The sequence below is a fragment of the Colletotrichum spaethianum genome, assembly GCF_022836535.1.
Source record: "Colletotrichum spaethianum MAFF 239500 DNA, contig09, whole genome shotgun sequence".
In the NCBI taxonomy this organism is placed as follows: domain Eukaryota; kingdom Fungi; phylum Ascomycota; class Sordariomycetes; order Glomerellales; family Glomerellaceae; genus Colletotrichum; species Colletotrichum spaethianum.
Genome location: NW_026054779.1, coordinates 616739 through 641469, shown reverse-complemented (window position 1 = coordinate 641469; position 24731 = coordinate 616739). Strand labels below are relative to the sequence as shown.

The 24731-nt window shown below is 55.7% G+C and overlaps 5 protein-coding genes across 5 annotated transcripts; 2 read left to right on the top strand and 3 right to left on the bottom strand.

The window, feature by feature from the left end:
* Nucleotides 1–4957: 4957 nt before the first annotated feature.
* On the bottom strand, nucleotides 4958–7114 carry ColSpa_04389 (putative elongation of fatty acids protein 1; the record flags this gene model as incomplete). The annotated part of the gene is given in 4 exon segments (XM_049270601.1): nucleotides 4958–5057; nucleotides 5181–6509; nucleotides 6524–6719; nucleotides 6796–7114. The coding sequence occupies 4 exon segments, from the start codon at nucleotides 7112–7114 to the stop codon at nucleotides 4958–4960; spliced, it is 1944 nt and encodes a 647-aa protein (XP_049126558.1).
* A 922-nt stretch (nucleotides 7115–8036) lies between these two features.
* Nucleotides 8037–10809, bottom strand: ColSpa_04388 (putative secreted glycosidase; the record flags this gene model as incomplete). Its single annotated transcript, XM_049270600.1, has 4 exons — nucleotides 8037–9094; nucleotides 9144–10260; nucleotides 10427–10482; nucleotides 10617–10809. 4 exons carry the CDS (start codon nucleotides 10807–10809, stop codon nucleotides 8037–8039), a joined length of 2424 nt encoding a protein of 807 aa, XP_049126557.1.
* A 2329-nt stretch (nucleotides 10810–13138) lies between these two features.
* ColSpa_04387 (meiotically up-regulated gene 157 protein) lies at nucleotides 13139–14855 on the top strand (the record flags this gene model as incomplete). The annotated part of the gene is made up of 4 exons (XM_049270599.1): nucleotides 13139–13737; nucleotides 13789–14311; nucleotides 14377–14702; nucleotides 14768–14855. 4 exons carry the CDS (start codon nucleotides 13139–13141, stop codon nucleotides 14853–14855), a joined length of 1536 nt encoding a protein of 511 aa, XP_049126556.1.
* A 428-nt stretch (nucleotides 14856–15283) lies between these two features.
* ColSpa_04386 (putative E3 ubiquitin-protein ligase ARI4) lies at nucleotides 15284–18906 on the bottom strand (the record flags this gene model as incomplete). The annotated part of the gene is made up of 3 exons (XM_049270598.1): nucleotides 15284–17648; nucleotides 17698–18354; nucleotides 18407–18906. 3 exons carry the CDS (start codon nucleotides 18904–18906, stop codon nucleotides 15284–15286), a joined length of 3522 nt encoding a protein of 1173 aa, XP_049126555.1.
* Nucleotides 18907–21411: 2505 nt separating this feature from the next.
* Nucleotides 21412–23769, top strand: ColSpa_04385 (polyadenylate-binding protein, cytoplasmic and nuclear; the record flags this gene model as incomplete). The annotated part of the gene is made up of 3 exons (XM_049270597.1): nucleotides 21412–22485; nucleotides 22545–23596; nucleotides 23649–23769. The coding sequence occupies 3 exons, from the start codon at nucleotides 21412–21414 to the stop codon at nucleotides 23767–23769; spliced, it is 2247 nt and encodes a 748-aa protein (XP_049126554.1).
* Nucleotides 23770–24731: the final 962 nt, after the last annotated feature.

Sequence of the window (24731 nt, the reverse complement as noted above, 5' to 3'; positions counted from 1 at the left end):
GTTTGCGGTTTATGGGTGACCAAGAGACCGAAGGGACAGAGAGCAGATCTGAAGCCAAGGCGGGTTAGTGATTGAAGATATTGTGATAGCAATGCGGGAGTTTGGTCAATTAGAAATGATGCTCTTCTTGATCCAAGAACCGATATTGAGATATGAAGTGGTTCGTAACGAGACTGCTGGGTGTTGTGTTTTTGGGTGATTCGGACAAGCCCGTTGGGGCGGGGGGTATTTATAGGTTGATGAAGAGGAGCCAATGGGAGTCCACCGCCACAGATTTTAGGCTAGGCAGGAGGAAGGAGGCGATAATGGAGGAAGGTGCGAGGAAAGAATCGCCAGCAACAGCAGCCAGAAAAAAGAATGCGTACCAGATGTGGGAGATGAACAAGTGAATGTCTCCCCTACAATGTCTGCTTGACAGGTAGGTGCGGGAGTATGCGCGGATCTTGCGATGCGACGAGTTTGCGATCGGTGCCGAGCTTACGGGAGCGGCAGGAATGCGATGCAAATGGGTCAAGTGAGGTAGGTCGACGAGAAGGTCGAAGGTGTCGTAGGCGTCGCTTTGATAAAGTCGCGAATGACCCAGATACCACGAATCAACTCGACGTCTCGGGATACCTCGTCACGGTTCAGTGCACTTTGTGTCTCTATTTGTCGACGAAGATGCGCGATGTCTACAGAGGCGCAGCGACTCGTTCTCGACCTGGTTGTCGTCGGAAGGGATCGCGCAAGATGTGTAACGAAGGGATGTCTTGAAAGGAACGTATTCCAGTCCTCTCTTGTTCGTTCAGGGTAAGATGTGCGGGGAGACTTTCAGTTAAGAAGCGATTCCACCTGGTGCCCTGACGGGGATTGACAGGTTCCGTCGTTAGTTTGGGGAAGAGGGTAGAGAAAGATCGACCTCGACGATGGGGAACAAAGTCGCGACAGCGATTTAGTAATCCCGAAAGGTTGCGAGGAGAGGCTGTGACAGCGGGTGCGTGTCGTAGTCTGAATGCGAAGCGATGTTGCGATGATGACGATGCAAGATCGTGATTGGAGATTTGGGGTTGGATTGAGTGGGGGTGGAGAAGGAAAATTAGAAAGGCCGAACGTGAGTGGATGACTACGTAAGGCCGTCGGTCGGAGCTTCCGCGCAAGAATTTCGAAACAAGCGGGTTGGAGGGAGGCCTGCCTCTTTATAATTTTGGCCGTCGCCTGCTTGCGCGGTCGCCCCAACGATGACCCCCTGCCACACCACCCAGGGGCCCCAGGCAGCCAGTGCGCCGTGGCGGTTGGTCCTGCTTGACATTGCCTGTGCTTAGCGGCCGCGCTAAGAGGATGCACCCAATCAAAGGGCGCGAATCTGCTCATTTTATCCCCTTCCTGGCTCCATGTACCTTTGCTGCGACCACCCAGCCCCTGAAGTACCGCGGCATCGCGCCCCAGGTCTCTGTACTTGATCACGAAATCCATTGATTTTTCCAGGTCTCTTTTTTTGCGACAATGCATTCTGGCCAATGCTGGCCATCTCCTTGCCTTCTGTTGCCAGTGGCCCTTTTCCTGGTGTCCTGCTCGCGCCTCTGGACACTTGATTCTTACCGCTGATGCCCTCCCTGATGGGTCCATTTCATCATCATCATCCACCGCCGTCGTTTTTTCCTGTTGCCCCGGAGCCTGCTTTTTGTGCCCTCGGTTTTTTTTTTTTTTCCCACGTCGTTCTCCTTCTTTTTCTCGTTGCCTCTTAGGTGTGATCCGACTCGCTTACTTTCCTGGCCCATCCCTGATAGCCATCACGCTTCGGTCACCTTTCATTGTTCTGTCGGTCACCAACCCAGGCCCTGTTCATCCACTCCGACTGCGATCATCTTGCCCTCGTCGTACTCACTTCGGACCCGCGGCGACAAACTATTTGTTCCCTATTCCTCTCTCACACATACACGCGCATCAACCGGCGGCATCGATGCAACGCTTCGTATCACCTCTCGCCACGTTCAAGCGACGCGTCGGACCAGCAACACCACTGACACCATCGCGAAACCAGCCGAATCTGACAGGAGAATGACGACGGGTAGGCTCCGGAGCCAGTCGCATCAACCAGATCGAATAGCGCGTCTTTCGTTCGCTCCTGGGCACTGTGACGGCTTAGGAGTGCCCTGCCAATCCACTGTCCGCTGCCCATCATCATCATCCAGCCGGGCAATCGGCCGTGGGCCTTGTCGACACCAACCGGACGCCAACCAAATGCAAATCCCACAGGCGGCGCTACCTCGTACGGGATGCCGCTACGACAAACGCTACCCACGTACGCTGCCGACCCATTCCGCCATTCCGCTCGCTTCTGCCTACTTCTCCCAGCTTCAACGCCAGATGCAGCTCGAGCTTCCAGCTCTTTTTTTCTCTTCCCCAGCGCGCCGCGTCAGTCCAGTCCGTCTGGCAGCTGCATCTCACCCACCCACCATAGCTTCCAGCCATTTGGGGTGTTGGTCTGGACTAGTCCTGACTGGGCCCCCCCTCCCATCTCACCCCTTTCTTTTGCTGGCCCCCTCCACCCCCCTTTCTTTCCCTTTCTCACTTTTGCATCCTCCCAGCAACCGAAGGGGGTTTTTTTGCCCTTTTCCAACTCCTCGCTCACCATCCAACCACGCGCTAGCCGTCTGAAACGCTGAGTCTGCCCCCTATTTTGATGGCTCACTGATGATCAGCTCCGACACGCGCTCTGTCAGTGCAGAGCTGCGGCTGCGGCAACATCATCATCATCGCAGCGGACGGCCTCGCCGTCAAATCTGTCAGACAGGTCACCAGACCACGTTGTCGACAGGTCGCCCGGACGCAAAGGTACGACACGACACGGCGCGACGTGGAGACGGAACAAAAAAGAAGGTCATGACCCCTCGACTAACACAACGCGAAAACGGCACATTTTTTTCATGGCGCTTGCACTGCTTCCGGGCATCTGCGGCCTTGTGGCAGGAATTTTATGGGCCGTCGCAGCTACCAGACGGCTTGCGACGTGTGAGTCATTGACTCCAGACCGGTTCCAATCGGCCAGTGCCAGCCATGGCAGGGGGAGGGGGATCGAAAAAGCATTGAAAAGGCTGGGCCGCGGTGCGTGTTTGTCGCTCCTCGCTCGCCTCCCCTCCCCAGCCAGAGGGTTCGCGCGTACCCAGTACGCGAGCCTTGCCACGCCGCGTTCCATCTGTCTGTGGCAGCCTCTGGGAACCCCCGAACTCTCGCCCGAGAAAACTCTGTCGACATCCACAAAGGCCCTCTGACCCCGATATAATTCCGTGAGTTCACTCCTACCCGGGATCATTAGGCCTCTCTTTCTCCTCCAGCTCGACGCGCTCGATTTGTTCCGTTTGATGTCAGCCGAACGACGTTTTGGCGTTGCTTCGCCGCTCCGACAGAAGAAAGGGCACCTGCAGCTTTTTTTGCAGATGCAAATTTTACTGTAATCTTACGGCAGGTATCGGGTACCAGGGCCCTCGCGAGACCGGGGCAGTGGCCCGTGCTCCAGGAAGTACCTCTGGATACCCTCCGATGTCGAGGTACTTCCCCAGGGTTTCGGCTTTGCCTGCGCGACTCATGCATGTGCGAGCCTCCAACCTGAGGCCAAGCCCTGGATTCATTGCTGCGAGGCGGCGCGGGCTTGCTTGTTTGCTGCGTGCTTGCTTCCCGTACACAGTTTGAAGGCCGCATCTCGGCCTTGTGGCCCTGCCAGAGCTCCATCTCCGCTGCGACTCATGCAACTTCAAACATGGGAGCCCGACAGCCTCGTCGGAGTGGCTCACCCTCGCTCACGACATGGACTTGGCTTTATTTCAGAGTCACGTCAAGTTTTTCTCTCCCCCCTTCCCATCGTTGCTTTCCTCAAACTTTGCTGCCCATCGCGCCGCGGGATGAGCTTTGGGCAGCGGCCTTTGCAATGTCCGAAGAAACGAAGAAGAAAAAAACCCTAAGCAGTTGCGCGAGTCGATGTGCTGGCACGCGACGTGCGAGCCCTCGTAAAATACAACAAAAGGTGCATGTGTTTGATCTGGCACCGTCGTCCAACAAACACACTCCCCAGCCACTGTGGACGGTGGTAAACACATGGCTACCTTAGGCTCGCATTCTTCAATCTTGCACTGTGTCCCGTTCCAGCCTCGCCCAACGCATGGAGTCCAAACCCAACAGTGTCTCGCAATCGCACCCTCGCGTCTCCGATGTCGTCCCCCCCATCGCCCCCCGAGTCGGGGTCTGCATCCGATTGGGAGGGCCGATGAAGGGTACTTATTGCCGCCGCATTGTCATGTCGACTCATTGCCGTCGATTCAATGCCGTCGCTCGCCCCCCTCCCTTCACATCCCGTCCCTTCCCATCATGCCCGACTATCACAAGCTGAACGACGTCGCCGCAGTCAGGACCCCTTGACTTCGGCCGTCTTCCAGAATTCTTCTGCTCATGCGCGCCTCCTATAGAGTCGGAGTGTCGAGGCTTTTCGTCCGATATGCAGTCGAGGGAACGTGTGTCGTCATCGTAGCCTCTCGTTGTAAGGGTATCGCTACCATTGCCCGGGAGCACATAAACATGGGGCTAACCCGTTTGCACTGCCGCGCAACGTAGCCAGCGCCTCGAGTAATTCGCTTTATTGCCTTTTTTTGCGCCCTTCGTACCAGTACACGTGCTACCCCGGGAAAACATGGGAGGGGGGGCTTTTGGACATATTCCGGGCCTCTGGGTGTTCCAAGCATATTCCATTCTTCTCCACTTTGCTTGCCGCATTCTGCCTTTGAGCCTCCTCCTTTGGGCCCATCGTATAAATATCCCACGGTTCTTTTTCCGCGCTGGTCTGATGACAAACGCCCTGGACGTCTATCGCAAACAGATGACAGAAGATGGATGAATCCCCCCTCCACTCCCAGCGCTAAGCCCCCTTCCCCCTCCAAGCTTGAGCTTGGTTCCCCCTCCCGAGGTCCTGCTAGAGGCGAGACTCCCCTCATGACATGTAGTACTTGGGACCCTCGCCGCCCTGGGGCACCTGCCAGTTGATGTCCTGGTGCGGCGCCTTGATGTCGCACGTCTTGCAGTGGATGCAGCTGTTACGAGTTAGTTAGTCAAACCGCTCAACATTCGCAGGTGTCACTCGTTGCCATGCAGCGCCCGAATAAAGGGCCGCGGGGAAAAGTAGGGGTGCGGTAAAAAAATACTTTGCAACTCACTTTTGCGCGTTGATCTGGAACCGCACACCGAGGTCCTTGGTGTCGTCTTCGACGTACTCGTACACGCCCGCCGGGCAGAAGCGGTTCTCGAGACCCTTGAACTTGGGCCACGTCTCGGCCGCGTGCTTCTCCCAGTCCTTGACCTGCAGGTGCACCGGCTGGTCCTCCTCGTGGTTCGTGCCGGTGCGGCTGACGCTCGTGAGGATGTCGAACGAGATCTTGCCGTCGGGCTTCTCGTACTCGATCTTGGGGTACTGGTCGGCGGGCTTCGTGGCCGCGTGGTCCGGCGTCTTGTGCTTCAGCGTCCAGGGGACGCGGCCCTTGAGGACGTACGCCTCGAGCCCGGAGTAGGCGATGCCGCCGTACAGGCCCAGCGGCGTATGGAACGAGGGGCGGAAGTTGCGCACCTCCTTGAGCTCCTTCCAGATGGGCGACTCGCGGAGCTTGTCTTCGTAGTCGTACAGGAACACCGTGCCCTGGCCCTCGCCTTCGCCGGCGGCCTCGGACGACAGCGCCGTGAAGGCGGCCTCGGCGGCGAGCATGCCCGACTTCATGGCGTTGTGCGTGCCCTTGATCTTGGGCAGGTTGACGAAGCCGGCCGAGTCGCCAATGAGCGCGCCGCCGGGGAACGCGCACTTGGGGATCGACTGGAAGCCTCCCTCGATGAGGGCGCGCGCGCCGTACGTCAGGCACTTGCCGCCCTCGAGGACCTCCTTGTACATGGGGTGGTGCTTCATCTTCTGGAACTCGCCGTAGGGCGAGACCCAGGGGTTCTCGTAGTCGAGGGCGACGACCAAGCCAATGCTGACGAGGTTGTCGCCAAAGTGGTACATCCAGCCGCCGCCGTAGAGGTCCTTGGAGAGCGGGTAGCCCATGGAGTGCGTGATGGAGCCCTTTTGGAACTTTTCGGGCTGCACCTCCCACACCTCCTTGATGCCGAGCGCGTACGTCTGGTGCTGGCTGTCGCGGCGCAGGTCGAACTTCTTGATGACCTGCTTGCTTAAGCTGCCGTGGCATCCCTCAGCGAAGAGCGTGCAGCGCGCATGGAACGCCATGCCGCGCTCAAACGTTTCCTTGGGCTTGCCGTCGCGGCCGACGCCGAGGTCGTTGGTCGCCACACCCTTGACGCTGCCGTCGACCTCGTTGTAGAGCACCTCGGAGGCGGCGAAGCCCGGGTACACCTCGACGCCGAGCTCCTCGGCGCGGTCGCCAAGCCACTTTGTGAACTGGTTCAGCGAGACAATGTAGTTGCCATCATTGTGCATCTGCGGGGGGTCGGGAGCGGGATCGACGACGTCTTGGTGAGGAAGCGCATGCGGTCGCCGCCGGCTGGGGTGGCGTACTCGAAGCGGTCCGGGTTGTCCTCGGACAGCCAGTCCGGGATGAGCTCGTTAATGGCGGTGGGCTGGATGACCGCGCCCGAGAGGATGTGGGCGCCCATCTCGCCAGCCTTTTCGAGGAGGAGGACGCGGAAGTCTTCGTTGCCGGCCTCGTTGGCGAGCTGCTTTAGCCGGATCGCGGCGCTGAGTCCGGCGGGGCCTGCGCGAAAAGACCGTTGTTAGTTCGAAGCTCGGAAACTTGCAAGAAGAAAAAATCAAGAAGAAAAGGTCCGTACCGCCGCCTACAATGACAACATCGACCTCGTCCGATTCGCGCTCAATAGTCGCCGGGTCGAAGTTCTCGTCGTCGTCGCTACGCCGTGTCCGGGTCGTCGTGAATGCGCGCGCACCCAACGGCCTGAAGACTGTGACGGCGGGTGAGCCCCGTGTCGAAGGTAACCTGCTTGCGGCAGCTCTAGAAGTGGTTGCGGCGCCGGTTCTGGAGGTAGTGGCGAGGCCGGCCTGCGTGGGCCTTGTAGGGCGAAACCGACATCTCGAGAGGTTGCGCGTGCTGCGTTGCAAGTTCCTCGCGAGGGGTGAAGCTGAGGTGCTCATGTTGACCGTGAAGATGATTGTGTGATCGCGTGTCGTTTCGACAGGTCTTCTTCTCCCTTCGAGGACGGAACTACCGCAAAGGAAGCGTCCAAGTCTGCGTGGCGGATTCACCTCAATCCCTTGTTGCCGCTTTGGATGCGGAAGTCGAGAAGCTAGTGACGCAGGCGCAATTGGACTTGCTCTCCGCTGCCGTCCGGCACTTTGGTAGTTCGTCAATTGGAGAGGAGTGGTAAGTTGGTTTGGGTGGGACTCTGTGAAGAAAAGACGGCGGATACTTTAAGCAAGGGACTTGGGGTTCCTGACGAGAGCTCCTCCTCGTCGTCTTCAGTACTCTAATACGTAATGCGAGCGAGGGGTGGACAGAATGCTGGTGACTCTCGTTCTCCAAGCTCGGGCCCTGGTTTCGCGAATTGATGATAGCCGAGAGAAACCGGTCGCACTGGCGGGAACTCGTGCGATACCTGCGTGACGCAGCCGACTCAGGCCAGAACTGGAGGTAGAGGCTTGGTATCCTTGAAAGCTCTTTTTGCAGCTGAAAGGTACCTCCGTACCAGCTACCGGGAGAAGCCGAGTCACTCGACGGCAGCAGAGAGTAACCGTCGAGACCAGAAAGCTAGAAAGACTTTAACGATTGGGGCATTCGACCGCAAACAGCCAATCACCTTGTCCAAATTTCAAATGCCCACTGGGTCTCTCCGATGTCGTCTCGGCACCAACTGTCAAGGAGCCGTCGGCGTAGCGTGGCATTTGGCCGATCATCCCTTCGCTTCAGCGCTGGCAGATGTCATTGAACAGGACAAAAAAAAAAGGAAAATTCTTGTTATTGCTTATTAGATTCGTGTGTTTGTATTTTCTACTGGTGACCCATTCATAAGTCTGAATGGTGCTGTTGTTTTACACATGCACCACGTTCAAGTCGCCTCTAACTCTGAAGGGTCCGGGTAGGCGCTGCTGTCTTGGGCGTGGCAGGGTGGCTGGGCGGCACATCTTCCTCCTTGGTGCCCCAATCGCCCTCCTTTGAGCCCACTGTGAGCTCCAACACTCCGCCATGGTAGAAGAACTCGTGCGAGATCCAGTTCTTCGTGTAAGGCTTTCCGTCCAGGGTGGCACTCTGGATGTAAATGCCGTCCGCTAGCTCCTTGTCATCCCTTGCGACCTTTCGGATAACAGCGGGCTTAGCCCCTCTCGACTTAAGCCGTACCTCGGGAAAGAAGGGTGGGATGAGGAGGTACACGTCTTGCCCCGCGACGGGGAAGAATCCCATCATTGCAAGCGCGCTGAAAGCACCCATGGCGCAGTCGTCGTTGCCGGGGATGCCGTTGATCGTAGCGTTGAACTGCGACGGGATGTAGCTCCGCGTAGTGCGGGAGCTGAGGCCGGGTCTACCCGCGTAGTGGAACTGGAATACCGTGAGGAAGGCTTGTTCGTTGCCCATGTAGACGATGTTGCCACTGTGGTAGTACTCAAGCCTGCCGACGAACGCTTCCCGGCCGCCCATGAGCTTGATCAGCGTCGCCATATCCTGTGGTGCAAAGAAGGAGTATAACCAAGAGGAGCCCTCGTACGTTGCTTGCGCCGTGTCGAAGTAGCATAAATGCTGCTCCGTGTTGGGCGAGCATATGCGTGTGTTCTGGTACGTGAAAGAACCGTTCATCAACTTCGGCATCAAGAACCCCGTAAAGCCTGTTCTCTCAACCTCCTTGCTGTTCTTGTCTTGGATAACGTCTTGCTGATCTGGGTTCCAGAGGTTTTGCCAGTTGGCGCTGCGCTGCATGTACTTCACAAAGTCCTCGTTGTGACCGAGTCCTTGCGCCATCTCGGCGATGCAGAAGTCGTCGTAGGCATACTCGACAGTGCGAGAGACGGAACGGCTGTGCGGGCCCGTCGAGACTTTGTCCATGTGGTCTTGAGCAATGTACCCTAGCCCAAACCAGCTTTCAAGGTTGCCGCGGCCTTCAACGCCAAAGTGCTGCGGCGCAACTGCATGCTTGTCAGAGAGTCGTCCCGGCTAGTTGTGCCAACCACATACCTTCAGCATCAGAGACAACAGCCTCGTATGCCGTCTTCCAGTCCACGCCGTTGGTGATGTTCTTTAGGTAGGCGTCCGCAATCACGATATCGGCATTGGAGCCTCCCTGACTGAAACCCTTGCAAAAGGACATTCGGCAATCTGGAAGCTTGCCAACGAACCTGTAGATATCCAACAAAGCACGAACCATTTGCGTTTGTGCCTCCGGATCTACAATGGTAAGTAGTGGGTGTTGGGCCCGGAAGGAATCCCAGATACAGTAGAACGAGTCAAAGTACGGCTCGGATGACTCCCACAGAGGGTTTTCGCCCGTATAATTCTGCGGCGAGAGCAAACTCCTGTAAAGACCGGACCAGAAAGTGGTCTTCATTTCTTCGCTCACGCCTGTAGTATCAAGTTCCACCACGGAGAGCTTCTCGCTCCAAGCTGACTGCGCGGCACGCACAGTACCTTTGAAATCGAATTTGGGGATCTCGTTCTCGGCATTCTGACAAGCCTTGTCGACGGAAACAAAGGAGAGGCCAACTCGGGCGAGAATCTGATTGTTCTTGGGTCTCTCGAAGTGCAACCACGCGCCGGCGGCACCGGTAGGGTTATGAATCCCTCGGACGAACTCTGACAGATGTTTCTGGTCCTCGCGGGGATTCTCGCCCTCGAAAACACCAGACTTGCGAATGGTGGCCCCTCGGAAGTCAGCGCAGAAAAACGCCTTATAGTTGCCTTGGCCAAAAGAGGGTCTAAACGTGCCATCTCCAATAACACGGCCCGATTCATAAACCTGGATCCCTCCGCTGGTTCTGCTCTGGGCAATGTCTGTGAGATCAATAAGGATCAGAGGGCTGCTCACTGCATCAATGGTGTCATGATTGACTGCGTCCGCATACGATACTGTTTCGTCGGGTGAGAAGTTGAAGCGATACAAAGCCGTATGCTCACTGGCCGTCATCTCAGCACGAACGGTATTTGTGAGGTCAACGGAGAAGTAGCCAGGACGAGCCACGACGGAATCGTTGACACGGAGGAGGCTTCTTTGCTCCGTCGTATATTTGCATTCCAAGTAGTCATCGTTGATGCAGCCAGGATGAACAAAGAGCGGAAAGTTGCCCAGAGATGGGGACTAAACGAGTGTCAGCAAAGCATACGGCGGCATCCTATACGATCGGGGCATCTCACGCCTCCGGTCCCTGCGTATATCAGTTGGATAATGTCTAATGTCGAGAAAGAAACGACTCACCGGAATCATGCAGATGAGAGAAGCCGGTTATTTTCGATGTGTCGGAGACCCAGCCCGCAGCGTTTTCGGCTCGTGAATTGGTGTCTGCACAAGCCTTGGCCATCCCTAACGGTGTCAACACAAGACGGCCCCAGGGAATAAATACAAGAACACAAACCATATGGCAGTGATGCACCGGGGAAAACATGGCCTGGAATAGTCAGCTAGCTATTTTATGCACATCTCGAATTTCGACTGACCTCCGTTGACAGTCCCAATCAGGGGGTCAACATATTTCAGAATGGTGTGCTGGCCTTTCAAATCCGACTCGGAATAGAAAAGACCGTAAGACCCTGGATAAGGCCACCAAATAAAGAGACACACGAAGACAACAGCGAAGACCAACAGCCGCACAGGTCGAGACAGACTGAAAGCAGGGATGAGGGCTCCCATCTCGGGCTTGCGGTTGACAAGGGGTCGGTCGAGAAGCGCGAAGAGTCACCCAACTGCTTGTCAGAATAGGAAAGGGACGAGACAGCCTGGAAAGACTAGTCTTCAAGATGCCACCAGGGCTGGAGAATGAGCAGCTTGCGTGAAATGATACCAGTGCTTATCCTGTCATGTGTGGTTTTCTTAGACGGAATCTAGTAACGTTAGAAGAACATAATCGAAAAGTGGCTGGCTGGAGCACTGCGTACTAGACCTGATCTGACAGCAAAACATGCAGAGTTATGACAACTGGTAATGAGGAGGAACCCCCGGGTGTGTCAGTGGAATATTTGAGGAGGCGACAAGGTGTGCCGTCGGCCTGGCGTAGTTGAATGTGTTCGTTTGGATGATGTCGGTTGGCGGCCGATCCGGGTCGGGTTGTGTGGTCCAACCTCAGCTGAAGTCAGACAGCTCGTGCTTGGCTCCGTCCAGTATCCAAGGCAGGTTCATGTAGCAAGAGCAAACGCAAAAGATGGGATTTGAAGTACCGCGAAGTTCAAGCTTCAAGACACTTGCCGTGGAAGGGTACCTGGCAGGACACGTGTGCGGATATATAAAGGGCAAGCGCTCGCTGCCAGAAAGTCCCCAGAACGATAGGATGCATGAAGACTCGAGGGAAACAAGGGTTCGCTTTCGCCTCCTGAAATTTGTCTCGGTTCGGGGGGCCACCAGCCCAGGAACGGTTACCACCTTGGCGCCATTGGGTGATTGGTCTCCATTAGGAAACGGCCTGGGTGCCACCGAATATATGAGCTGGTGGCCCTTTGCTCAGAGATACATATTCGGCGCGTATTCAGCAGCGGCCTTTCGGCTCCAGGTTCCCATTACGGCTAATATCAGGACGATTTCTACAACACATCCACAGAAGCAACGCGATGCGAAATAGAGTAGGTGGCATGACAGCCTAGCAAGGCATCGGGAACTAGCAGCGGCTGGCCTACTGCTACCTACCCTGTTATGCTTGTTTGCCCTGCCAGTATTAAGGTTAAAAGTTAGTGCAACTCGCTCCTGTTTGCTAATCATCCCTAACAGCACCAACATAATCCCGGATAATGGCCGGGCATTGTTACCTTCTCCAATTCTTCAACCCCTCACCCACCCCCTTCTAGCTGTCTCGTGTGCATCACTGTCTATCTCATCTTCCCCCAAAACGCCGGTGTTCTCTCCGGACATTCTGCAAGCCCACAAAAATAGTCCGATGTTCTGTAACGGCCACGTCCAGTCATGGCCGGAATCTAAGCCGTTAGGACCTGGGAACTGCAAAGCTGGTCATACATCTCATCTCGACTTGGCTCTACTTTCCAGCGGAAAGTCCAAGCGGAACGAGTTCGCTTCGTCTACTCGAGAAAGACAGCATGGTCGCTAGGTTTTCAACCTGCCTGGGAACAGGCTACTGATGGAACGTAGCAACGGACGGCTTCTTGAACACAAACTTTCAGCACACTCTCGGTCGAACTTTTTTTTCTTCTTTTCTTTTTTCTTCTTCTTCTTCACCCCCTCTACAGGTTGGTGGATCTCCTCCACCCATCCAAATCGATGCATGCCTCATTGGGGGACTCGCCAACACAATGCACGTCGCCGAGTGGCTGCCGTTGCCGTTATTTAGCTTGAGATCCAAAGCCAACTGCATAAAGGCGGAGAATCCTTGCCTCTGATTCCCCCGTCATCAGGCTTCTTCCAAGTGCCTTGTTCCATTACTCGGCTTCAGCTTGCTTCCCTGGCAACTTATTCGGGGACAGACCCTGTCTGTCAAGCGTCTTCAGGGTCCCCATCACGTTTGAGAGCAGCCCAACTGCCGCTTCTTCTTGAAGCTTGTGAACATGCTCAAACAAATCTCGTGGCCTAAGCTTTGGACTCAATGCTTGTCGCGTGGGGATCACCCCGATGCTAAAACGTCGTCGTGGCCCTTGACTTGCATTTTCTGCGCGTTGAGTGCTCGCTTACCCGGCGTCTCTTTTGTCTTCTCCCATCTGTCTCTCTCCTCATCCCCCACTTTGGTGCTGCCGGCGCGGTGTGCACTAACAAGTAGAACGACATCATATCCTCCTGCAATACGACGGCATCACTGTTAGTCTCCATATACAACGTTTCCTCCCCCGCATCTTGATCGGTTCCCCCGCTCATCTTCCAAGGTCACGCGAACTGCAGTTCATCCTGATCAGAGGAACATGATCGCTGGCACTGAACCCCCTCTCCGGCCCTTTTAAACCATGCCCTCGCCGCTGAGGGCCAGGCATTGCGACGTCCTGCGGTCGTGAACGCACCTCTTTGGAAATATAGAGTCGAAGTCAACATGGCGGTTCTGTATAGCCTCGCCTTTGTCGGTTTGGCGGCAGCAGCTCTTAAACCCAATTGTCCTCACTTCACCGACTATGCGGCCACTCCTCATGAGCCCTTCTCTGAGGGTGTCCACAAGCTCTCGTATCAACGTCCCGCGCCAGAATGTCGGACGGCTAGTTTCCCCGAGGTTGAGATGACCATCTCCGAGATGAAGACGCTCGTAAAAGACCCGGACCTGTCCCGCCTTTTCGAGAATACCTTCCCAAACACCCTTGATACCACTATAGCTTGGACAGGATTCGCCGATGAGAATTCGGATGAGGAGCTTAGCTTCATCATCACCGGTGACATCAATGCCGAGTGGCTTAGGGACAGCAGCAACCAGCTGCAAAGTTACCGGTCCTTGCTCAAACGCAACTCGTCGGAAGGATCTCTTGCCGCGCTCTACCGCGGGGCAATCAACCTCCAGGCTCGTTATGTCCGCTTCGCACCTCATTGCAATGCCTTCCAACCACCAGAGGAATCCGATGTAGCCCCTACGAACAATGATGCCGGTGGCGGCTCTGACCACATATTCCCGGCCTACCCGACGTACTCATTCTTCGAGTGCAAGTATGTTATTCACCCCTCCCCATAAATCCATACAATATCTAACCACACCAGGTACGAGTTGGACTCTTTGGCCGCGTTCCTCCAGCTCTCCCACGACTACCACGCCGCCACCGCCGACAAGGAGTTCTTCGCCCGCTTCAACTGGTCCAAGGCCATCGCTGTCCTTCTCAACACGACAGACGCCCTGCGCGCAGGCACGTACGCCGCCGACGGCACTCTCAACCCGTCGCCCGCCATCTTCGAGCGCAAGTCTACCTCGGCCTCAGAGACGCTCTCCAACAACGGCAACGGCGCGCCCACGCAGGGAGATACGGGCATGGTACGCAGCTTCTTCCGCCCCAGCGACGACAGCTGCATCTACCAGCTCTTCGTGCCCGCCAACATGATGTTCGCGCGGTACCTCAACTCGTGCGCCGAGATTATGGACGACATCGACACGAGCCTCGCGGGGCGCATGCGCGACTCGGCAAAGGCCGTCCGCGAGGGCATCGAGGCCCACGGCAAGACGACGCATCCCAAGTTTGGCGAGATCTACTCTTACGAAGTGGACGGCTTCGGCAGCCACAACATCATGGTTCGTGCGAAACCCGTCTTCTCTTGACATGAGGAACCCCCGCCTGGCTAACCCCAACGACGCAGGACGATGCAAACATCCCATCTCTCCTCTCCGCCCCGCACTACGGCTACCTCTCTGCCCAGGACCCAATCTACCAAAACACCCGCCGCTTCGTCCTCTCCACCTCGAACCCCTACCAGATGCGCGGGCCCGTCCTCAATGCCACGGGCGGCCCGCACGTCGGACCCGGCAACGCCTGGCCCATGGCCCTCATCGCGCAGCTCATGACCTCGGACGACGACGACGAGATCGTGAGCGGCCTGCGCCAGCTCGTCAGCTCCACGAATCAGCTTGGCCTGATCCATGAGTCTGTGAACAGCCACGATGCCTCCAAGTGGACTCGGTCTTGGTAAGCCGAAGGGATCTCCCGAGCGCCGAAGCGTACGAGGTTGCTAATTGTTTGTCGTGGTGCAGGTTCGCGTGGGCCAATGGGCTTTTTGGGCAAATGATGCTGGACCTCAGGGAGAGGAAGCCGCACCTCCTTGAGAGGAGCTACCAGTAAAGAGGTCGAACGCACGCCGGAGACAGGATGGAGTCATTAACTGTACAATCCTCCTTCCCCACCAGTCCAGCAATATGGGTGTATGCGCCTTTAAAGATGTCCATGGGCCAAACAAATTGGTTTGTATGCTGTCGAATTTCTCCGGTTATTTGTAAAGTAGCCACATTCGTGTAGATAATTTGGGCACATGTGAAGCTGGCAGCTCTCCAGTCTTGCAAAATTTACACTAGGATGATCGAGGTGCCGAGAAATCATAGGAGTAGGAACACAGCCAACATGACGGCAGGCTCATCTGGTGAGTCTGTAAATGAGGTGGCACAAGTCAAGGAAATATAAATTTACATTTAAATATCAGTGTTCTGCTCTAATCTTACGTCATAATATCATTACTGTTCTCTGCGTCTCTGCCGCTCGAGCAGCACGTCCTTTTAGCTGAGGTCGAACCCAGCTCCAGAAGAAACGGCGTAAAGCAGCTTTTTCCTCAGCGTCTCCTGGTCCCTGTAACGCGGCAGCTTGAGCAGGTTCACGCAGGTACTGGTGCTCGGCAATCTCTCCTGGTCCTCGCCTCCATCTCGAATGCTAAACCGCGGACTCAGTTGCGAGAATCCCAAGAGGGGCGCTCGCGGAGTGCTCGTCACGTACTTGAGCACGTCTCGCCGCTCCCGATCTGAAAAGTTGGCCATAACCTTCCAGAACAGCTGCACCGTCGGATGCTCCAGTCCGTCGTCTCCCACTTCGTACAGGCCCGAGTAAATCGTATTTCTCCGGAGGTCTTCGATATCGATTTCGGAGCTGTCTCCGCCCACGAGACGCTGCAGCTCATTCTGGTTGAACATGGAAAGCCATGACGGGGCGATGATGGAGCGGAGACCCCGAAGGAACGCGGCTGTTTGCTGGGCAGGTTGGGCTACGAGGCGGTGGCGGGCAACGTAGGATATGTAGAGGAGCCGGTTATCGTTCGTGACCGTGATGTTCTCACCGTTAGGGATCAAGTTCCGAGTAACAGTACGCACAGGCTCCCCGGGCAGCGAGACTTGGTCGTTAATCGTGAAATCCAGTGCGAGATCCGCCACGTTTTCGTTGTAGTTCTTCAAACGCAACATCCCCTGATAGAGTTCCTCGTCCAGATCTCGCAAATCGTTGACGTTACCGCGGTAGCTGTTCTCTCCGGTTTGTCCTGAGATCCATTTCAGAAGGAAGAAGCCAGCAAATGCAATGTCGACGAGGATTCCTTCATACATGCATTTGCCAACGATTCGACCGAGGAACTCGAATCGCCGAAGTAAATCTTGCACCTGGTCTTGCCACTCTGGAGTGCGCTCGGGAACTCCAGCTCGTCTCAAAGCTTCTCTGAGCTCATCCATTGCTGTTGGGTTGGGGTACAGGAGGCCTTGGCTGTTGGCCGTAAACAGAGAGATGCCGTCCATCTGCCCAAAGGCCTCTGTTGTGACGCTCGTCAGGAATTCTTTTGTGACACCACCGCCATCAATGCCAGCTTCCACTGTATCGAACTGGTCGACGAACTGGATCTGTATGGGTTCCTTGAGGCCTTCCCCTAGCTCGTAAAACTGTTCAAATGCGTCTCGGAAGACCTGGCCTCTCCTGATTTTGCCATGGTGTCGCCCGGCCGGACCCCTACCAGGAGAGCGCAGGGGGTTATGAAGCATGGTCATTCTCCATTGGTCGGCATCCATGCCTTCCCTGCGCTTGTGCTTGTCAAGGTAGACGAATTGTCTAAAGATCTGGACACGGGTGTCAAACGGAATGACAAACGGCATGTGTCTCAAAATCTCTAGCTTTGGCCCGATGACGGCCAGTAGACGATCACGTTGTGCCTTGCGTTGCTGAGACCGAAGCTTTTCAATTTGAGCGTGTCGAGAAACACGTTGTCCGGCCATGGTGTGAATAATGCCGTCATGCAATCCACCCATATTCGCATCTTCATCAACTTCGCCATCTTCCTCATCGCTCGAATCGGACACCTCATTTTGTCGCTCTTGCTCGGCCACAACAGCACTGACAAAACCCTCCATGTCGAATTTTGAGGTCATGAGCCAATGATCTTGAGGCAAAAATGGACGTCGAGAATCCCGCTCGTACAGAAGTCGCAAGGCCGTTGTGACGATGCTGCGAAGACTACCGAGATCAAGCCTGGTATCGGCCGCGTTCGCTCTGGACCCCTGGTTCCGAGTCTCTTTCGATGACTTTGCGGCATTGCTACTTCCGAAGTACGACTCAAGCTGGCTCATCGATATCGGCTCAGATTGCTGGACGCCCTGTAAGATATCGGCAGCATTGTAATGAAGTGTGAAAGCCAGATGCTTGAGCACAATTGTAAGGTTCTTCACCTCAGCGAGAGAAAGCCCGCATGACCGCAACCGGGACATTTGTCCTTCACTCTGCATAATGCCGGGGTGGATGCTGCTAAAAAAGTCCTCGTCGTCACTCAGACGCAAGATGAAGATGTAGAGTTCGAGGAATAATAGAACTAGCCTCCATTCCGGTTCCTGAGAGTCATTTGACTTTGAGGACTTTGAGAGATAGTTCCGTAACAAGCCAGTGGCTGAGGCTGAGTCCTGTAGTATTTGCTTGTAGATGCTGGTTTGGCTCATGGCTTGCCATAGAAACTTGATCGTTGGCAAGCTGCCTGTGCTCGATCTGACGTCTCCGAGGAAGAGACGCATGCGGATATCATCGCCTTGGCTGGGGAAACATCGGAGAAGGGTGAGAATATAGCCAGAGAGCAAACTCGCGGTCTGGAACTCGTGACTTGATGACCGAGAGCCAAAGTGACTACATGGTGTTAGCAACGTACCTCAATACGGAAGAGAATTGCACTCACGTGGTGAGCTCGGCCAGTAGCGCGGAGATACCATCTCTGTCGACTAGTGATGTGAGCTGCTGGGTGGCATAACGAGGTAGTGGCCGAATCAAGGTTTCTTCTGTACTGTTGGAGTCTGCGTTTGGTGAGGTGGAGTCTGCTGATTTTACAGAGAGTCTCAGACTGATCTCTGCGGATAAGCTCGAGAGTTGAATGTGCAGTGCGTCCAGATGCTTCAGCCCTTGATATTTGGTGCCCGTCTTTTGGTGTAAGCCGATAAAATGTGCCAGAAGCCAAACTTGACCGTCCCGACCAACACCGTGTATCCGACCATTGCTGTACGCCGTGGTGATTGCCGATGCAAGGTTGTCCGAGTCAAGGTTCTGAGAGATTGTCTCGGCGTGCTCCTCAACCAGACATAGATTATGACGAGTCAGGAACGACAGGGCGAATGCCTCATAGGCTGCCAACAAGTATTCGTCCGCGGATGTGGCTCGCAGAGGCACAAGAACAGCCCTTGACGTAGTCTCCAACGCCGCCGCGCCCGCGCCCAATAGTCCACATAGTTCTGCCAAGACCGTGTAGTATTGTCGGAACGACGTCGCTAATGACTCGGGGGCGACGTTTACGATATGCGTGAGGAGGTCCACGAGGAGTTGGGTATCGTCGGTTTCTTGTCTGGAAGAGCTGTCAGTCAATATCAATCACGGCCGGATAGATAAATACGAACTTTTTCTTTGTTTGGATATCCAGAGCCTCCACAAGTATCCTCACGAATCGTGCCAGTCGAGGAGGAGCAAGGCGGCCGGGGGCGAGGCAATCCAGGTTGGTCGTCGTCAGCTCCCGGGAAAACCGAACGAGGCGTTCAAGGTCCTTATCATTTTTGGACTGGAAGGTGGTTAACAGCAGTGGTAAGGCCGTTGATAGCCTCTGCTGTATACTCAAGTCTGAGCTGCTCTTGTACAGAGCGTCGAAGGCATCGCGACGGGAGTCTCGAAGTCGCCTTCTGACCCGGTGACCCCTCCACGTCTTCTGGATCTTGCCTGCCGCCTTCAGCCTATCTCGGTCCTGTTGCCTCTGAGCGCGTTCGGCTTGGGCATTGGAGACGGTTTTCGAAGCTCCTGAGCCAGCGGCAGGAGTCCATGACGAGGCGGCGAATGGGTTGAGGTTCTGGCCGCTAAGATTCACGTTCCGGGGGCGTCGGGAGTTGCCTGTAAAGGTGGGAAACATGTTTCCTTGGGAACAAAGTGTTCTGAAAGAATAAGCGCGGGTGACAGGATTATTTCATGTCAAGCAGATGCCGCAGCTCAACAATGTGTAAGTGGCTGCGAGGGTGAAGGATGTCGCGAACGCGGTTGACTTCCAGAAGCTTCAGCACGTTCGGACGGGCGTATGTAATCCAACTGTCACTGCAGTGGAGGGGGATTCACAGGCTTGAACACATTGGTTGGTGGGGTTTGGCTTCTGGAGGTGAGCAGGGTGAGTGAGGTAAGCTGGAGCTGGCCCCGGCTTGATGTTGTGGAAGGTTCCGACGCACGGGACAGGCACAGGCTAGGTACGAGGTACCTATGTAGAGGTGGTGCTGCCGGGGAAGGTACGTACCATGAGAGGCAGATAAGGCAACGGGTTAGCTCCGATAAGGCAAACCGGGGAAATGAACACACAAATGGACGTTGAGACCTAATTCCAGGCGGTTGACCATAATAACGATAACGGCTTGGTGCTTTGAAGATGGCGCGTAGGCGACTTTGACAACAAGCTTTAGGGCGATTCAAGCAGTTCTAGTCTAGAACTTTTATTCAGGGTCCTCCACTGTACGGACAGAGCAGGATGACCAAAAGTAAATGTTGACTGCGTTTCGTCACGAGGACTTGGCTGACTCGGAATGCCGTCTCTTTACTCGTGCAAGTGTCGGTGTAGAAACCCAGCAGAAAGATTCCGTACATTCACCTCTGCCCGCTGAGTGCAGGAGCGTGTCGTCCAGTATCTACGAAGCGATGCCTGCATTCCTTTCCTTCAAGGACATGTCATAGTATCAGGCGCAAATGACAGATTGTTTCAACAAGCCGCAACGCGAGCTGTTGTTACAGTTGCACGTTTGCTTTCGACACTTGCGTCACTGTCATTGGTCTGGGTCCTGCCTGGGGTCGGCTGTTCTTTTTAGTCAGGGCACCAAGCATCCGCCAGGGGAATATGGGCCGCGGTTACCAGACATCATAGTCATAGCCTCCAGAAATACGCATGGTTGCATTCCACCGACAGGCTGGTTTGAACCCTCAGGTCATGTCTAAGGCGGCAGCTAACGACATGACGGTGGTGCTGGTGCTGCTTCCGGGGCATATGTGGCACAGACAAGCGTTCTTTTGGTATTCAAGATTGCAGCAGCCATGCCTCGAATTCCGCCCTTGCTTTGTGTCTTCTTGTTGGAAATGAGCAATGCCACTGACGTTGTCCTGTCGCACAGGGCAGAATTGGGCTGGACGACAATCTTATCTTGTGACGGTTCGTGGACTGGCCTCCACTGCGCGCTCTCTCTCCCTCTCTTTCCCTCCCTATGTCTCGCTCCCGCGCGCCCGCTCTCCATGTGCAGGTAATGTCTCTGTGCCCGTTAGAAACTGCCCGTCCGGCTGGGGTCTGGTTGCTTCTCCTCGCGGTTCTGTTTCTCTTCTTTTTGCAGTCTCTAGCAGGCAGGGTTCACTCTTGACAACCGTTGCGGTCGCATAGAATCACAATTTTCATTCCTAACGATAGTGTCCCCACCGGGTACCTCAACGTCTCGTATCGGCAAAGCCGCGGGCAGCTGAACGATATCTGTTATCTATGGTCTCTCGTCGCAAGAAGTGATAGCGGTCGCATGACCGTGACTTGCTTCTGGTGTACCCACTCTGCTGGCCCATGCCCTGCTTCTGCTGGCTGCCCCTCGACAAAATCTGGAAGGCGGGAAAGGAGGGGGGCAGCGACGAAGAGAGCCAGCCAAAAAATCCGTTGGTGGGAAGGCTCGTCGCACCGCACCGCACTACCCACCCTCCACTGCAGGTGGCAGATCCAGTAAAAAAAAAAATCATCTCCGAAAGCCACATTCATTGAAATTCTCTCTCTCCTCCTCTTCTTCTTTTCTCCTCTACCAACCACACAAACCCTATCAACAACCCCCTTCACATCTAAAGAGGGTCTGACAAGGAGTACGTCTTTCGTACTTGTTCTCTGTCTCGCTCACTTTTTTCCATCAGAAAAAAACTTCCAAAAAAAACTTGAAAATCCCCCATCAAAAATTTCCCACTTCCATATCGGAATCCCCCCTCCTCAATCGCAAGAAAATATACCACAAGAGGACTCGCTCACCGAACCTCTTTTTCTTGCTTTTACCTCAGCACCTGCCTGTCAATCTTGCAACAAGTGCCCCCTCGTGTGTGTCGGTCAAACGTCACACATCGCCATAACCTCACTCGACAAGAAAGGCTCGTCTTCGCCTCGTCCTACCCTTATCCCCCCCTCCTCCTCCTCCACGCCGACCGGTCCCGTCGAACGACCGATCGTCAGATTTCTTGACTTGGTATGTGCGTTTTCTCTCTTCTTCCCCCTCACCTCTGTCAATCTTGATCCGACTTGTGCGGCTCGCGGCCTCCTTACCCCGCCTTCGAGCTCCCTCAACCTCATCCTCAATCAATCGGTCTTTTCTAACCAGTGCTGGCGGTCGCAGTATCCTTTCCCCGTGTCAAATCCAACACCGATATAATGGCCACCGCTACCAACAACGGCGCTGTCGACCAGCTCGCCAACGACCTGAGCAACGCCTCTCTCAACGGCGCTGACTCCAAGAACGCTCCCGCCATCAACACCAACGTTGAGTCTGGCGCCCAGGCCGACAATGCCGACACCGCTGGCCCTACCCCCAGCTCGGCTGCCCCCCATCCCCAGGCCTCTGCCTCTCTCTACGTCGGCGAGCTCGACCCCTCCGTCACCGAGGCCATGCTCTTCGAGCTGTTCTCCCAGATTGGCTCCGTCGCTTCCATTCGTGTCTGCCGTGATGCGGTTACCCGCCGCTCGCTCGGCTACGCGTACGTGAACTACAACACCACCTCCGATGGTGAGAAGGCTCTCGAGGAGCTCAACTACACTCTCATCAAGGGCCGCCCCTGCCGCATCATGTGGTCTCAGCGTGACCCCGCCCTCCGCAAGACCGGCCAGGGTAACGTCTTCATCAAGAACCTCGACGTCGCCATCGACAACAAGGCTCTGCACGACACCTTTGCTGCTTTCGGCAACATCCTGAGCTGCAAGGTCGCTCAGGACGAGAACGGCAACTCCAAGGGCTACGGATTCGTCCACTACGAGACTGACGAGGCTGCTTCTCAGGCCATCAAGCACGTTAACGGCATGCTGCTCAACGAGAAGAAGGTCTACGTCGGTCACCACATCCCCAAGAAGGACCGCCAGAGCAAGTTCGAGGAGATGAAGGCCAACTTCACCAACATCTACGTCAAGAACATCCCCAACGAGGTTACTGACGATGAGTTCCGCGATCTCTTTACCGCCTTCGGTGATGTCACCTCTTCCTCGCTCGCCCGCGACCAGGAGGGCAAGAGCCGCGGCTTCGGTTTCGTCAACTTCACCACCCACGAGGCCGCCGCCAAGGCTGTTGACGACCTCAACGGCAAGGACTTCCGCGGACAGGACCTGTACGTTGGCCGGGCCCAGAAGAAGCACGAGCGCGAGGAGGAATTGCGCAAGTCTTACGAAGCTGCTCGCATGGAGAAGGCCAACAAGTACCAGGGCGTCAACCTGTACATCAAGAACCTTGACGACGAGGTTGACGATGAGAAGCTCCGCCAGCTTTTCGCCGACTTCGGCCCATCACCTCCGCCAAGGTCATGCGCGACAACGCTACCGACTCCGGCAACGAGGACGAGGGTTCCTCCGAGGAGAAGGAGAAGGAGCCCAAGAATGAGGAGGAAGAGGAGAAGACCGAGGAGGCGAAGTCCGACGACAAGGAGGATGCCGACAAGAAGTCGGACAAGAAGTCGGACAAGAAGCCCCACGGTAAGAGCAAGGGCTTCGGCTTCGTCTGCTTCAGCAACCCCGACGATGCCACGAAGGCTGTCGCCGAGATGAACCAGCGCATGGTTAACGGCAAGCCCCTCTACGTCGCCCTTGCCCAGCGGAAGGACGTTCGCAAGAGCCAGCTCGAGGCTAGCATCCAGGCTCGCAACCAGCTCCGCATGCAACAGGCCGCCGCCGCCGCCGGTATGCCCCAGCAGTACATGCAGCCCCCTGTCTTCTACGCCGCCGGCCAGCAGCCCGTCTTCCCCCAGGGTGGTCGCGGTATGGCTTTCCCCCAGCCCGGTATGGCCATGCCTGCTGTTCAGGGCGGCCGCCCCGGTCAGTTCCCTGGCGGCTACCCCCAGCAGGGCGGACGTGGTGGTCTTCCCCAGCAGATGCCCCCCGTCTACGGCATCCCCGGCCAGTTCCCTCCCGGCGCTCCCTACCCCCAGCCCGGCAACCCCCAGTTCCTCGCTGCTATCCAGCAGGTTCAGCAGGCTACCATGGGCGGCGGCCGCGGCGGTCCCCAGGGCGGTCGTGGCCCCGTTCCCCAGGGTATGCCCATGCCCGGTCCCGGTATGCCTGGCTTCCCTCCCAACGCCCGCCAGGGCGGCAACCAGCCCGGCGCCGGTCGCGGTGCCAACCCCAACGCTCCTCGCAACGCCCCCTTCCCCCAGGGTGGACGCGGAGCTCCCGCCCAGGACCTCAACAGCGGCAGCCTCATCCAGCAGCAGCTCGCTGCCGCCGGTGGCAACCCCGGCCAGCAGAAGCAGATTCTCGGTGAGGTTATCTTCCCCAAGATCCAGGCCATCCAGCCCGAGCTCGCCGGCAAGATCACCGGTATGCTCCTCGAGATGGACAATGCTGAGCTTGTCAACCTGTAAGTCATCGCTATCCCCAAACTTCGTCAAACTCCCACTAACAGCTTCCAGTATCGAGGATGAGGCTGCTCTCAAGGCCAAGGTCGACGAGGCCCTTGGCGTCTACGAAGAGTACATCAAGGCCCAGGGTGGCGAGGAGGGCGAGAAGAAGGCCGAGGAGACCAAGGCTTAAGCCATCTCTTCGACTATCACGCAACGTCATGAGCATGATTTCCTTATGTCATCATACCCCTTGTTATCGGGCATCCTTTCGACCAGTGAGCATACGACGACGCTCATGAGGTCATTGCTCAACACGGATTGGGAAAAGTTATTTGGAATGAGGCGGCATAATCGACTGCATTTTTAACGCCAAAGGGATCTCCACGACATGCTTTGTCACGTTGACAGATCATTGCAGCATCTGTCTTCGAACATCCCCAAGGCCTGCATGTATGGATAAAGACTTCTTTACTGCCTCGTGGGCAGGGAGAGTGGCGGTTTCCCTGCGGGCGGCCCCCTATTCTCTTTCTGCCGGGAGGGCTCGTTGGGATGCGTCGTTTGCTGCCCCGCAGTATGGTTCTCCAGGAAGGCGTTTTACGGTTGTATGTTTGAGTCGCGCGAGTTGCCTGGCTTCGCTTGCTTGCGATGGCACCAATACCCCCACACAGAACGGTACTCGTTTCTTCAGGCAAACAGGCAGATGGTGGTTATGAGGGAGAGCGGGTGGGGAAGTATCTCCTAATAGAAAGTTCATAAGTAACTTCTGTGTCTTTGCTGTTGTGATGTGTGATGTTCCGTCTCGAATGCATGATTGATACCCGTTCCCGCCACCCGTCCAAGATGTCTAACTGGACCCCGTTTTAACATGCGACTAGGTAGTCATAGTTTGGCACGGCTATCATATCCTGTTCATTCCTCTCACCTTGATTTGGATGCCCAACCTGAGAGAAGCCTCCGCGTTTATCTCATTCATGGCGGACAACTATTCATGACCTATGATGCTTGCAACCATCTGTCAGCAGAAATACAATGGCTGACCTACGTGGGGATTGAGTCATCCATGGCCGGGTTCTGTGCCCCCAGAATCCAGAAATTGATTTGACGGGTGATGTGTCTTCTCGTCTTGTCGATGGGATTTGAAGATGAAGACAC